The sequence below is a fragment of the Bos taurus genome, chromosome 24 (genome assembly GCF_002263795.3).
Source record: "Bos taurus isolate L1 Dominette 01449 registration number 42190680 breed Hereford chromosome 24, ARS-UCD2.0, whole genome shotgun sequence".
Lineage (NCBI taxonomy): Eukaryota > Metazoa > Chordata > Mammalia > Artiodactyla > Bovidae > Bos > Bos taurus.
The window spans coordinates 41,772,900-41,787,524 of NC_037351.1; the positions used below are offsets into that span (position 1 = coordinate 41,772,900).

General features: G+C 47.4%; 1 protein-coding gene across 1 annotated transcript in view; it reads left to right on the forward strand.

Moving 5' to 3' along the window:
* The first annotated feature begins 14,024 nt into the window (after window positions 1-14,024).
* Window positions 14,025-14,625, forward strand: part of RAB31 (RAB31, member RAS oncogene family) — an 81,616-nt gene continuing 81,015 nt past the window's right edge. Inside the window, exon 1 of the mRNA NM_001076944.1 lies at window positions 14,025-14,151. Coding sequence (NP_001070412.1) covers window positions 14,113-14,151 — 39 coding nt within the window. The 5' untranslated portion in view covers window positions 14,025-14,112. The remainder of the gene's footprint in view (window positions 14,152-14,625) is intronic.

Genomic DNA, 14,625 nt, shown 5'->3' on the forward strand with positions numbered 1-14,625 from the left:
CATTGCCTTTCTTTGGGATTGGAATGAAAACTGACCTTTTCCAGTCCTGTGGCCACTGCTGAGTTTTCCAAATTTGCTGGCATATTAAGTGCAGCACTTTCGCAGCAGCATCTTTCAGGATTTGGAATAGCTCAACTGGAATTCTATCACCACCACTAGCTTTGTTCGTAGTGATGCTTTCTAAGGCCCACTTGACTTCACATTCCAGGACGTGTGGCTCTAGGTCAGTGATCACACCATCGTGATTATCTGGGTCATGAAGATCTTTTTTGTACAGTTCTTCTGTGTATTCTTGCCATCTCTTCTTAATATCTTCTGCTTCCGTTAGGTCCATACCATTTCTGTCCTTTATTGAGCCTGTCTTTGCATGAAATGTTCCTTTGGTATCTCTGATTTTCTTGAAGAGATCTCTAGTCTTTCCCATTCTGTTGTTTTCCTCTATTTCTTTGCATTGATCGCTGAAGAAGGCTTTCTTATTTCTTCTTGCTATTCTTTGGAACTCTGCATTCAGATGCTTATATCTTTCCTTTTCTCCTTTGCTTTTCACTTCTCTTCTTTTCACAGCTATTTGTAAGGCCTCCCCAGACAGCCATTTTGCTTTTTTGCATTTCTTTTCCATGGGGATGGTCTTGATCCCTGTCTCCTGTACAATGTCACGAACCTCAGTCCATAGTTCATCAGGCACTCTATCTATCAGATCTAGGCCCTTAAATCTATTTCTCACTTCCACTGTATAATCATAAGGGATTTGATTTAGGTCATACCTGAATGGTCTAGTGGTTTTCCCTACTTTCTTCAATTTAAGTCTGAATTTGGCAATAAGAAGTTCATGGTCTGAGCCACAGTCAGCTCCTGGTCTTGCTGTTGCTGACTGTATAGAGCTTCTCCATCTTTGGCTGTGAAGAATATAATCAGTCTGATTTCGGTGTTGACCATCTGGTGATGTCCATGTATAGAGTCTTCTCTTGTGTTGTTGGAAGAGGGTGTTTGTTATGACCAGTGCATTTTCTTGGCAAAACTCTATTAGTCTTTGCCCTGCTTCATTCCGTATTCCAAGGCCAAATTTGCCTGTTACTCTAGGTGTTTCTTGACTTCCTACTTTTGCATTCCAGTCCCCTATAATGAAAAGGACATCTTTTTTGGATGTTAGTTCTAAAAGATCTTGTAGGTCTTCATAGAACCATTCCACTTCAGCTTCTTCAGCATTACTGGTTGGGGCATAGACTTGGATTACTGTGATATTGAATGGTTTGCCTTGGAAACAAACAGAGATCATTCTGTCATTTTTGAGATTGCATCCAAGTACTGCATTTTGGACTCTTTTGTTGACCATGATGGCTACTCCATTTCTTCTGAGGGATTCCTGCCCGCAGTAGTAGATATAATGGTCATCTGAGTTAAGTTCACCCATTCCAGTCCATTTCAGTTTGCTGATTCCTAGAATGTCGACATTCACTCTTGCCATCTCTTGTTTGACCACTTCCAATTTGCCTTGATTCATGGACCTGACATTCCAGGTTCCTATGCAAATTGCTCTTTACAGCATCGGACCTTGCTTTTATCACCAGTCACACCCACAGCTGGGTATTCTTTTTGCTTTGGCTCCATCCCTTCATTCTTTCTGGAGTTATTTCTCCACTGATCTCCAATAGCATATTGGGTCCCTACTGACCTGGGGAGTTCCTCTTTCAGTATCCTATCATTTTGCCTTTTTATACTGTTCATGGGGTTCTCAAGGCAAGAATACTGAAGTGGTTTGCCATTCCCTTCTCCAGTGGACCACATTCTGTCTGATCTCTCCACCATGACCCACACATCTTAGGTTGCCCCACGGGCATGGCTTAGTTTCATTGAGTTAGACAAGGCTGTGGTCCTAGTGTGATTAGATTGACTAGTTTTCTGTGAGTATGGTTTCAATGTGTCTGCCCTCTGATGCCCTCTTGCAACACCTACCATCTTACTTGGGTTTCTCTTACCTTGGGTGTGGGGTATCTCTTCAAGGCTGCTCCAGCAAAGTGCAGCCATTGCTCCTTACCTTGGATGAGGGGTATCTCCTCACCGCTGCTCTTCCTGACCTTCAACGTGGGATAGCTCCTCTAGGCCCTCCTGCGCCCGCGCAGCCACAGCTCCTTGGATGTGGGGTTGGTCCTCCTGGCCACCGCCCCTGGCCTCGGGCGTGGGGTTGCAGTTTTATATATAGAAAAAAGATCAGAAATAATTATGTGAGCATGTGGGTGTATTTTGGATGATGAATGTAATGTGATTCCCCTCGTGTTAAAGTTTAAAATTTTTTTCAATAAATATGCAGATGCGTGTATTTGTACACACTCAGTCCTGTCTGATTCTTTACTACCCCATGGGCTGTAGCCCACCAGGGTCCACTGTCCATGGGATTCTCCAGGCAAGAATACTGGATTGGGTTGCCATTTCCTCCTCCAGTGGATCTTCCTGACCCAGTGGTCAAACTCAAGTCACTTTCATCTCCTGCATTGACAGGCAGATTCTTTAGCACTGAGTCACCTGGGAAGCCCTAATATGCAGATCAGTTTAGTTCAGTCAGTCATGTCTGACTCTTTGCAACCCCATGGACTGCAGCATGCCAGGCTTCCCTGTCCTTCACCAACTCCTGGAGCTTGCTCAAACTCATGTCCATTGAGTAAGTGTTGCCATCCAACCATCTCATCCTCTGTCGTCCCCTTCTCCTCCTGCCTTTGGTCTTTCCCAGCATCAGGATCTTTTCCTAATGAGTCAGTTCTTTGTATCTGGTGGCCAAAGTATTGGAGCTTCAGCTTCAGCATCAGTTGTTCCAATGAATATTCAGGACTGATTTCCTTTAGGATTGACTGGTTTGATCTTTTTGCTATCAAAGGGGCTCTCAAGAGTCTTCTCCAACATCACAGTTCAAAAACATCAATTCTTCAGCACTCAGCTTTCTTTATAGTCCAACTTTCACATCCATACGTGACTATTGGAAAAACCATAGCTTTGATTAGATGGACCTTTGTTGGCAAAGTAATGTCTTTGCTTTTTAATATGCTGTCTAGTTTGGTCATAGCTTTTCTTCTGAAATTAAAAGGAGCAAGCATCTTTTAATTTCATGGCTGTGTTCATCATCTGCAGTGGTTTTGGAGCCCAAGAAAACTAAGTCTGTTACTGTCTGTTGTTTCCCCATCTATTTGCCATGAAATGATGGACTGGATGCCATGACATTAATTTTCTGAATGTTGAGTTTTAAGTCAGCTTTTTACTCTCCTCTTTCACTTTCATCAAGAGGCTCTTTAGTTCCTCTTCACTTTCTGCCATAAGGGTGGTGTCATCTGTGTATTGAAGGTTACTGATATTTCTCACGGCAATCTTGATTTCAGCTTGTGCTTCATCCAATCTGGCATACTGTGTGATGTACTCTGCACATAAGTTAAATAAGCAAGGTGACAGTATACAGCCTTGATGTGCTCCTTTCCCAATTTGAAACCAGTCCATTGTTCCATGTCTGGTTCTAACTGTTGCTTCTTGACCTGCATACAGATTTCTCAGGAGGCAGGTAAGATGGGCTGGTATTCCTATCTCCTGAAGAATTTTCCACAGTTTATTGTGATCCACACACTCAAAGGCTTTAGCATAGTCAATGAAGCAGAAGTCGATGTTCTTCTGGAATTCTCTTGCTTTTCCTATGATCCAAAGGGTGTTGGCAATTTGATCTCTGGTTCCACTGCCTTTTCTAAATCCACCTTGAACATCTGAAAGTTCTCCATTCATGTACTCTTGAAACCTAGCTTGGAGAATTTTGAGCCTTACTTTGCTAGTGTGTGAGATGAGTGCAATTGTTCATTAGTTTGAATATTCTTTGGCATTGCCTTACTTTGGGATTGGAATGATAACTGACCTTTTCCAGTCCTGTGGCCACTGCTGAGTTTTCCAAATTTGCTGGGATATTGAGTGCAGCACTTCCACAGTGTCATCTTTCAGGATTTGAAATAGCTTAGCTGGAATTCCATCACCTCCTCTAGTTTTGTTCATAGTGATGCTTTCTAAGGCCCACTTGACTTCACACTCAAGGATATCTGGCTCTAGGTGAGTGGTCACACCATCCTGGTTATCTGGGTCATGAAGAACTTTTTGTATAGTTCTTCTGTGTATTCTTGCCACCTCTTTTTAATATCGTCTGCTATTTTTAGGTCCATATCAGTTCTGTTCTTTATTGTGCCCATTTTTACATGAAATGTTCCCTTGGTATCTCTAATTTTCTTGAAGAGATCTCTTGTCTTCCCCATTCAATTGTTTTCTTCTATTTCTTTGCACTGGTCACTTAGGAAGGCTTTCTTATCTCTCCTTGCTATTCTTTGAAACTCTGCATTCAGATGGATATATCTTTCCTTTTCTCCTTTGCCTTTGGCTTCTCTTCTTTTCTCAGCTATTTGGAAGGCCTCCTCAGACAACCATTCTTCTTCTTGGGGATAGTATTCTTATATAATTGAAACTTAAAGAAGGAGAAACAGGAGAGTACCAACTCCAGTGTAATTCCACCAAGAATAACTCAGAGGCTGGGGGGAAGGGGTTGAGCCTGTGCTTTGGGGCGGGTCTGGGTCTCAGATGTGAGACTCTGGAGGGCACAAGAGTGAGGAAACGGGCCATTTTGAGCAGAAGTGATGATCATCCACCACCAACCCCCAAGAGTACACACCACAGTTTCCCCAGAGACCTCCTCCAGGATATCCAGCCTCCCTCTGGTACTTCTCTTTGGGTGTTTTCCTCACTGAGGTGTCAGCATGTCCTAGGATTTCATTCATTCATCCATTCATTACTCAGCCAGTATTTACTGAGCACCAACTGTGTGCCCCGGTGCTTCATCCGTGGAGTCATGGTGCAAGCACGCAGCTGCGTCAATCCAACCAGCAGGGCTGGGTCAGCACACCAGAGTTTTTCAGGGTTTCTCTCTTTCATTTTCTAAAAACAGATTTTTTTCTCCTTCTGGTCTGTGCTCCAGCCCCCTCTCTCAGTTCCCTTGGGTGGGGAAGAAGTATTTTTGCCTCTTTTTGTTTTCACTTCTCTGGATGATGCCCGGAGTCAGGCTGGACACTGCAGGCAGGACAGGTTCCAGAGTGGCAGTCATCTATGAAGTGGTGTTGTCTATGAAGTCTCCCCAAGCAGTGACTCCTCTTCCTGGGTCCACACCCCACACAGGAGCCTGGCTGGTTTACTCTGAGTGACTCTTCAGCTTTGATCCACCTCTGCTTCTGCACCAGCCCTTTCTCTCCAGTTATGACACTTCCTGGCCTCTGGCTTCAACCTCATAGGCCACGTCTTTTCTGCTCTGGGCCCGGATCTGTTATCTCCCATTTAATTTTTCTGTCATTATTGCCCTCTCCTCATAACACTGATGTGGCCCAAATGGACATGCATATTCATGGGTTCTCACACTCTGGTATGGCCTTAGAGGTTCAGGAAACAGTCTATTTCTTCAAAGGATCAAAGCCAGAGGTAAGTCTGGACTGTGGCCTCCTGATGCCGGAGCCTCCTTGGTGACTTTCTGTATCTCTAGCTCCTGGCCTTGTGTCTGGCACACCATGGGTGCCTGGTTTCAGTTCAGTTCAGTCGCTCAGTCGTGTCCGACTCTTTGCAACCCCATGAATCGCAGCACGCCAGGCTTCCCTGTCCATCACCAACTCCTGGAGTTCACTCAGATTCACGTCCATCGAGTCAGTGATGCCATCCAGCCATCTCATCCTCTGTCGTCCCCTTCTCCTCTTGCCCCAAATCCCTCCCAGCATCAGAGTCTTTTCCAATGAGTCAACTCTTCGCATGAAGTGGCCAAAGTACTGGAGTTTCAGCTTTAGCATCATTCCTTCCAAAGAAATCCCAGGGCTGATCTCCTTCAGAATGGACTGGTTGGATCTCCTTGCAGTCCAAGGGACTCTCAAGAGTCTTCTCCAACACCACAGTTCAAAAGCATCAATTCTTCGGCGCTCAGCCTTCTTTACAGTCCAACTCTCACATCCATACATGACCACAGGAAAAACCATAGCCTTGACTAGACGAATCTTTGTTGGCAAAGTAATGTCTCTGCTTTTGAATATGCTATCTAGGTTGGTCATAACTTTCCTTCCAAGGAGTAAGCGTCTTTTAATTTCATGGCTGCAATCACCATCTGCAGTGATTTTGGAGCCCAGAAAAATAGTCTGACACTGTTTCCACTGTTTCCCTATCTATTTCCCATGAAGTGATGGGACCGGATGCCATGATCTTCATTGGGTGCCTAGTTTACACCTGGGGAAACAGAGTCAAGACCAGTATCTATGTACATGGGTGGCAGACTCAGGGCAAAGAAAAAAATCAATGAAATGTTGTATTAATTGTTGTTGTTCAGTCACTCAGTTGTGTCTGACCCCATGGACTGCAGCACACCAGGCCTCCCTGTCCTTCACTATCTTCCAGAGTTTCCTCAGACTCACGTCCATTGAGTTGATGATGCCGTCCAACCATCTCATCCTTTGTTCCCGCCTTCTCCTTCTGCCCTCAATCTTTCCCAGCATCAGGGTCCTTTCCAATGAGTTGGCTCTTTGCATCAGGTGGCCAAGTATTGGAGCTTCAGCATCAGCCCTTCCAATGAATGTTCAGGGTTGATTTCCTTTAGGATTGACTGGTTTGATCTCCTTGCTGTCTGAGGAGAAACAGAATCAATAAGATGTATAAATACAGAAAGATTTACTGTAAGGAATCTGTAGGGTTGGCCAGCAGGCTGGAGACTTGGGGTGGAATTACAGTTCAAGTCTGAAGACTGTCTGCTGGCAGAATTTCTTCTTCCTCGAGGAGATCAGTCTTTCTCTATTAAGCTCTTCAGCTGACCAGATGAGTTCTGCTCACATAATGGAGGGTTATCTACTTCATGCACAGCCTACTAATTGAAATGGTCATCTCATCTAAAAATACCTTCACAGAAACACTGAGAATCATTTTAAATTTTATTTTTATTTAAATGTTATTTAAATTTAATTATTTTTATTTAAATATTATTTAAATTTATTTTTAATTTATTTTTAAGGTAACATTGATTTATAGCATTATATAAGTTTAATGTGTACAACATTATATTTTCTACTTCTGTGTACAACTGTAGCATGCTCACCACTAGAATGATGTTTGACCAAGCACCTGGGTACCATGACCATGGCCTTGCCAAGTTGACACAGATAATTAACCATCTTGAATATTATTGTTGGGTTTACTGTTTGCTCTTTAGGTAAGAGCCCTAGGGCAGTAAGAATAACATGTGAAGTGGAAAATGTTGTGTTTCATAGACATGATCTCATTTGTTCTCCTTGGGAGGGACTTCCCAGTCTTGCAGAGAATTCTGACATTCCACGTGCGGTCCTAGTCCCCTCGGCACTTCCAGTCGACACTCAATGGCAGCAAGTTTGTAAGCATGCTGACAGCACCCCCTCTCTCATCTTTGCAGCTGATTCTTTTTATTTACTTATTTTGGCAGCACTTCACAGTGTGTGGGATCCTAGTTCCCTGACCAGGGTCAAAGTGCGCCCACCTGCAGTGCCCACCTAAGGTGGAGTCTTAACCAACAGACAGCCAGGGAAGTCCCTGCAGCTAACTCTTGATTCTCTGTGTCAGTCCAGGTATTTTCCTTCCTGCTCTGCTCGTCATGTTTACCCACACACCCCTGCCAATGCCTCAAACTAAAAACCAAGTACACCTGAATGCAAGATGTGGTAGTTAAGTCACTAAGTCACGTCCGACTCTTTGCAATCCCATGGACTGTAGCCCACCAGGCTCCTCTCTCCATGGAATTCTCCAGGCAAGAGTACTGGAGTGGGTTGCCATTCCCTCCTCCAGGTATCTTCCCAAGCCAAAGGCTGAACCTGGGTCTCCTGTATCACAGGGAAATGCTTTACCATCTGAGCCACCAGAGAAGCCTGCAGTAGCTAAAGTGCTCACTGAATAGCCTGTCTGGGCTGGAATCCCAGGCTGGCCGCATGGGCACAGCTTCACAGAGACTATCTGCCTCCGTCGCAAGGACAATAGCACCTTCTAGGCAGGAGGAAGTGAGGTGCTGGGCAGGGTTGCACCTGGTACCTAGCTGGCAGTCGACACTCAGTAAGTGTTCGTGCTCATTGTTAAGGGTCATTCTCCCTTCCAGACTTCCACGTTCAAAGGGGAGAATCTCACTAGTGACCCTGACCTAATCTTTCAGGTCCCGTTTCCACCCCTCCTATCCCTCTATATAAAAATGTCATATTTTTAGCAGAGAGCTTTCAGATTTTTTATCCTTATCCCCCACCAGAATCCAAAAATAAGCTTGATGAGAGTATAAATTTGCTTATGGAGAGTAACAGAGAGAATAAACAAATATTGCTTCAGAGAAACAATGTGTGACACCCCTGTGACAGAATGACTGTGAGAACACATACATGTGTATGTCCCAGGTCACTCAGTCATGTCTGACTCTTTGCGACCCTGTGGACTATAGCCTGCCAGGCTCCTCTGTCCATGGGATTCTCCAGGCAAGAATACTGGAGTGGGTTACCATGCCCTCCTCCAGGGGATCTTCCCCATCCAGGGACTGAACCCCCATCTCTGCACCTTCTTCATGGCAGGCGGGTTCTTTACCGCTGAGCCACCAGGGAAGCCTGGTGAAGGTATATAAACATACATAAAGAAAAACCATGTAAAGACACGCACACACACATAAAGAAGGAATGTGTGACTCCAAAGGTCAAACAGTGGAGTCCAGCCAGTGTGAATGGGCACTGCTCCTTCTGCCCCACTCACCGCAGCATGGAGTTTTAGGTTTTATGATTTGCTAGTTTGATAAGTGGAAAATGATTTCTTGATGCTTTAATCTGTATTTTTCCTCACTTCCAAAGTTGAATACTTTCTTCATATATTCGTTTCCAACTTGTGAATTGCCTGATCATGCCTGTTCATTTTTTTAAAAGACTTTTTTTTTAAGAGCAGTTTTTGGTTCATAGCAAAGTTGAGAGGAAAATACAGAGATTTCCCATATGCCCTCTACACTGACACATGCACAGCTTCCCCCTTATAGACACCCCTCAGCAGAGGGTACACTTGTTACAACTGATAGCCTACACTGACACATGATAATCATTCAAAGTCTGTCATTTATATTTTACTCTTTGTGCTGTTCATTCTAGGGGTTTGGATAAATGTATGACATGTATCCATCATTACAGTTTCATGCAGAGTATTTTCACTGTCCTAAAATTCCTCTGTGCTCTGCCTGTTCATCCCTGCCCCCCTGACCTCCAGTAATCTTTTACTGTCTCCATAGCTTTACCTTTTCCAGAATGTCATAATCACCCAAATACATAGCCTTTTCAGATTGGCTTCTTTCACTTAGTAATATGCACTGAAATTAGCTCCATGTCTTTCATGGTTTGATAGCTCATCCCATTTTAGTTTTGAATACTATTCCATTGCCTGGATGGACCACAGTTTATTTATCCATTTGCCTTCTGAAGAACATCTTGGTTGCTTACAAGTTTTGGCAATTATGAACAAAGCTGCTGTAAATAGCTGTGTACAGATTTTTGGGGGTGAATATGTTTTCAACTCCTTTGAGTAAATATCAACGAGCATGATAATGGACTGAATGCTAAGAGTATGTTTAACTTTATAAGAAGCTGTCAAACTGCCTTCCAAAGTGGCTGCACCATTTTGCATTCAGCGATGCAATGACATTCTAGTTGCTCCACATCCTTGTCAGCATTCGGTATTGTCACTGTCCGGGATTTTGGCTATGCTGACAGGTATGCAGTAGCTGCTGCTGCTAAGTCGCTTCAGTCGTGTCTGACTCTGTGTGACCCCATAGACGGCAGCCCACCAGGCTTCCCCGTCCCTGGGATTCTCCAGGCAAGAACACTGGAGTGGGTTGTTATTTCCTTCTTCAGTGTATGGAAGTGAAAAGTGAAAGTGAAGTCGCTCAGTCGTGTCTGACTCTAGCGACCCCATGGACTGCAGCCCACCAGGCTCTTCCATCCATGGGATTTTCCAGGCAAGAGTACTGGAGTGGGGTGCCCTTGCCTTCTCCATGCAGTAGCAGTACCGCACAATCCACCAGTCACGCTCCTTAGTGTGAGTTGCAACAACCTGGCATGACTTAACTGTTTAACACGCAGAGCCAATTCTTGCATCATCTTATACTCATGGAAACTTATTTACTGCAGCTCTCTTTCTAAATCTACCTCACATATACATTTTATGTATTACCTAAGTGATATATACCACTGCACACTGTTAAAGATAACCAAGTAAAGATATCCGTTTGCTTAATCATTCCCAAATGTAAAGAGATTTCAGTTGTTTCACCCCTTTAACATCATGATGTATGCAGCTGTCCTCTTCCATCTCAGCAGAGATGTCTTTTTATTTTTCAAATGTATCTGTTTTTTTGTGTGCATGTCTGCTTGTGCACAGCCAGGCTTCTATTTGCTCACTTTTCTGCGTGTTTTTCTACGTTATTGTCTGAAAGAGGATTTGCTCGATCAAGCAACATGGTCAGTTTTATGACTGTTACTAACTAGATTAAAAAAAAGAATGGGGCAATTTTTCCTGTCCCTTGGTAAACTTTTACTAAATAATATTTGTTGGTGAATTACTCATTTCTTTTAGAAGAAATCCCCACCCAGAACCTTCTGAGGTGAGGTCCAGGGTGAGTATTCAGGTCAGCCTTCCTGTTATGTGGACACACCAGTCCTGGGGTCTCCCAGATCTCCAGACCCACCAAACAGGAGTCTCATTTGAATTACATGAAAGGCCAGAGACTCTGCAGGGAAAAGTCCTACATAGACTGAGGTGAAAAGATTAATTTCTAATCACCTTTCTTTTCTGTGGCATAGCCCCATTTCCCCTGCCCCCAATCTAGTCATTTTCACACCCTGGTGACACAGAGGTGACCCCAGCTTCATCTATAGGTACCTCTCATACAGATAGATAATTCCATTATAAGTTTAGACCCTGACCAGTTGTAAAAGGGATTTAGTAGCTAATTATGTTTGTCACCAGCAAAGTCCATTAACAATAACCAGGAAATAAAAATAGAATCTGAGTGATGAAATAAAGCCTGACCTTGTTTCTGTGCTGAGTCTAGTTCCCTGGCTCCCAGGGCACTGTGTGCAGAAGCCTGGAGCTGGACACCTCAGACTGGGGTTCCTGGCACAAAATGGTGGTGACGACCCCTCAGCTCAGGGACCTGTGCAGAAGCTCCGCCCCCAACTCTGAGTTGCCATGGCGGGCCCTGTGCAAAGATGCTGCATCCAGCACTGCCATCTGGAGCAAGGGCAGCAGCTGTGGGATGCCTGAGAGAACCCCGCCCCCTTCCCCCAAAGCAGCCCAGCCCTGCTGTTGGCAGAGCGGGTGTTCTGGAGCATGACCTCCCATCTCTCCATGTTTTGATTGAAGAGTCAAGCTTTCCTTTGCTTCTGAACTGAACCTGGCTTCAGTTCTACTGGCTCCACGGACACTGGGCAGGACCCTCACGGGGGACAGGAGGGCAAGTGAGCTGCTGAGTCAATGCTAGAGAGCCGCGAGTAGAGCACGTGCAAGCCCAGGCAGAGAGCTCTCTGGGAGGTGGCTGCTGAGCACATCTCTGGAGGTTAATGGGTTCTGCCAGCAGGCAGAGAAGAGGCTGGTTTTGGCGCAGCGTTATCACAAGATACGCTTAAGAGTTAAATTGCATCTTGTAAGTGCCACCGAGGACTTCACAGCAGTGAAAAGCATAAATTCAAATTAGCCCAATGACCTTTTGGTTTACAAAGATTTCACAGGAAACTTTTGCCTATTCCATCTTTTAAAAATTTGATAAGCCCTCAGTTACATACCATTGGATTTTTATCTCTGCTTAAGTTACATCAGAACCTCTTCGCATTTGCAGAGAATTCCAGAGGAGTCAGGCTGGGCCCTTCTGACTGTCATCCTAGAGTATGATAAACACATTCCTAGGGAACATTATACCTTTAACAAGTGGAGACCTACCCTGGACAGACACTCCCCAAATGCGTCTGGGAGCAGCCACTGTCTCTCCTGCCTGGGAGAGCCTGGTGCATCACTTTGGGGTGATCCCTGGGACCAGGGTTTCCTCGAGGCCAGTTCTTAAGCCCTCAAGGATGACTTGGCCCAGGAGAGGGTATAAATCCATGATGGTGGTCCACAAAGTGTTGGCACTTTGTGAAGAGCTCGCCTGGTCAGAATGAGACATGAGTGAGGAGATTTTAATGGGGTGAGTGTGGGGAGAATAAAACAGATGGGTGATTCTCAGGGGGAAAGCCCGGATCAGAGACTGCTAGGGGGGAACTAAGAAACCACACAAGCATGGCAGACACGGAGGCCAGCGCAGAAGTGAGAGGAATGGGAGGAATGAAAGAAAAACAGGGCATCGGATGAGAAATTCTGCCAGCCCACTTGTCTGGGGTGGTCCTGCCCTTAGGGACCTATTGCAGTGTTAATGGAAACACCTCCCACCCTGGTTTAGCTAACTTTCAGGAAGTGAGAACTGGGTTGGTTGACTTTGGGGAAGTGAGAAGCAAGGCCAAAGGAAAGCAGTAGGACATGGAGATTCAAGTTGTTCTGCCAGGGATGTGAGGTGGCCTTGCCAGAGCTGCTTGACCATGGTCGCTCTGCGGCTGTGTGGCACTTGTCCTCTGCTCAGGGATCTGAAGACAGGAGGCCCAGTGCCCAGTGCCCAGTGTTGGGAAACTCGTGGGCAGGCCTCTTTTCATCCTGTCCTTGCTTTAGATACTAAACCAAGGACAGGTATCGATACAATAATCTCCATGCTGAATAAGACCTATATTTCATCCATGGCTACTTTTTAAACAATTTAGTCCTGATTTATGTGAATGGGTGATCCTCCAAGCCTGCCCAAGCCAGGGGAAGCTACTGCCCTGGAGGATTCACTGCCAACGGTCAGGGCTTTTATTTGAGAGAAGGGCACTATTTTGACTCTGGCCTTTTAGAATTTCTCTCTGGAGGTCGTGATTGGACGTTCCCACAGCATGGGGTCACCTGGGTGGTGGGTAGCTTCAACGTGGCATCAATAGGAGCAAAACCCAGATAATCAAGGTGGGGCGGTGGTTCACTGGAGAACTGCAAGGTCAGGACAGAGGCCTGAGAGTTTGGTTAGGGGATAAAGTTTAAAGAAAGTTGTTTCCAATCTGAAATGCCACACCTAACTCAAGTACCAATGTCCAAAAGGCTGACATTTCTGTAGTGGATGAGGTGTGCGCTCCACCGTGGAGACAAGCCCGCAGACCCCCAAGCCCGCCTCCGAAGGATGCAAAAAGTCCACCGAGCCGCCTGTTTCTAGCCGGGGCTCTGAGGCCGGGGGTCTGACCCCAGGCCGCAGCATTTTCTGTACCCTGCATAGCAGCTTCCTGCCTACAATGCGCTTCCCCTTTCAGACGCGGACCAGCCTGCTTTGGGGGTAGGAATAGGCCTTTGCCTCTAGAATCACTTCCGATGACATATGGAAAAGCGAACGTGGGGCTGAGACAGGCAAGCGACCTGGGTGTGCACTGAAGCACCCTCCCCACCGCACGAGGAACAGCGGGAGAGGCGGGCTGCATGATCAGACCCTCCTTTCGTCCGACTGCCTCTGTCCAGTGCGCTTAGGCTTCAAAGTGCTCCCAGCAGATCCCGGGTGGACAACATCCCCTTTACCGAGGGGGATGCAGTGTCCAGTCGTGGGCCCCCGCCTCCGCGGGCCGGACCGGTCCTGCCTTCACCCCGTGGCCTGGGAGCGGGAGGCCGGGGGTAGGGTGAGCTCTGCTGAGCCGGGTCCGAGGCCGGGCTGGCCGGAAGGAGGAGGCCCGGTGCCAGGACGCCAGTGGCACGCGGGCGGGGGCCCGGGGGCTGACGCCGTCAGGGGCGGTCCTGGGAGCCGGCCGGCGAGGTTCCCCGCACCCCCGGGAGGAGCCGGCGGCGGCCACGTGACCCTCGGCGCGGCCAGAGGCCCAGAAATAGCAGCTGCCGTGGATCCGCCCGCGGGCGGCGCAAGGGGAGGCGGGGACCGCAGGAGCCGGCTGGCGGGGCGCGGAGCGTGGCGGCCCCGGAGGATGCGGAGCCCCTGCCTGGCCCGGCCCCGAGCTCATGATGGCCATCCGAGAGCTCAAAGTGTGTCTTCTCGGGGTGAGTCCTGCGCCCCTGGGGCCGCGCGCCCCCCCCCCCCCCCACTCCCAGCGCTCTCTTAGTCACCCTCCTCCCTGCGCCCTCCTCGTCCCCGCTTCCCCGCGCCCCCTTTTCTTCAACTTCCCCGCCCCGCCCCCTAACCAGCCCCCCGGCCCCGACGTCTGTGCGCCCCCCGTGTCCCCTGCGCGCACCCCCCTGGCCGGCCCGCTCTCTGTCCCGGCCCCGCCGGTCCGGTCCGAGCCTCTCTCGGGTGCTTCCTGGCTCGTCCCCTCGCCGCGCCGGGTTCCCGGAGCCCTCGTCCTCTCGGGCCGCGCCGGGCCGGGGACCCCTGCGCGGTGACACCAGGCCAGGACCCCGCCTCCGTGGGCTTTCTCCTTCGCCTTTAATAATTTCCTTCCGGCGGAAACTTTAAGTTACTCAGCCAAGGCGCGGAATCCTTTTGCCTCCTGGGGGCAATTAGTTTATTTACTTTTT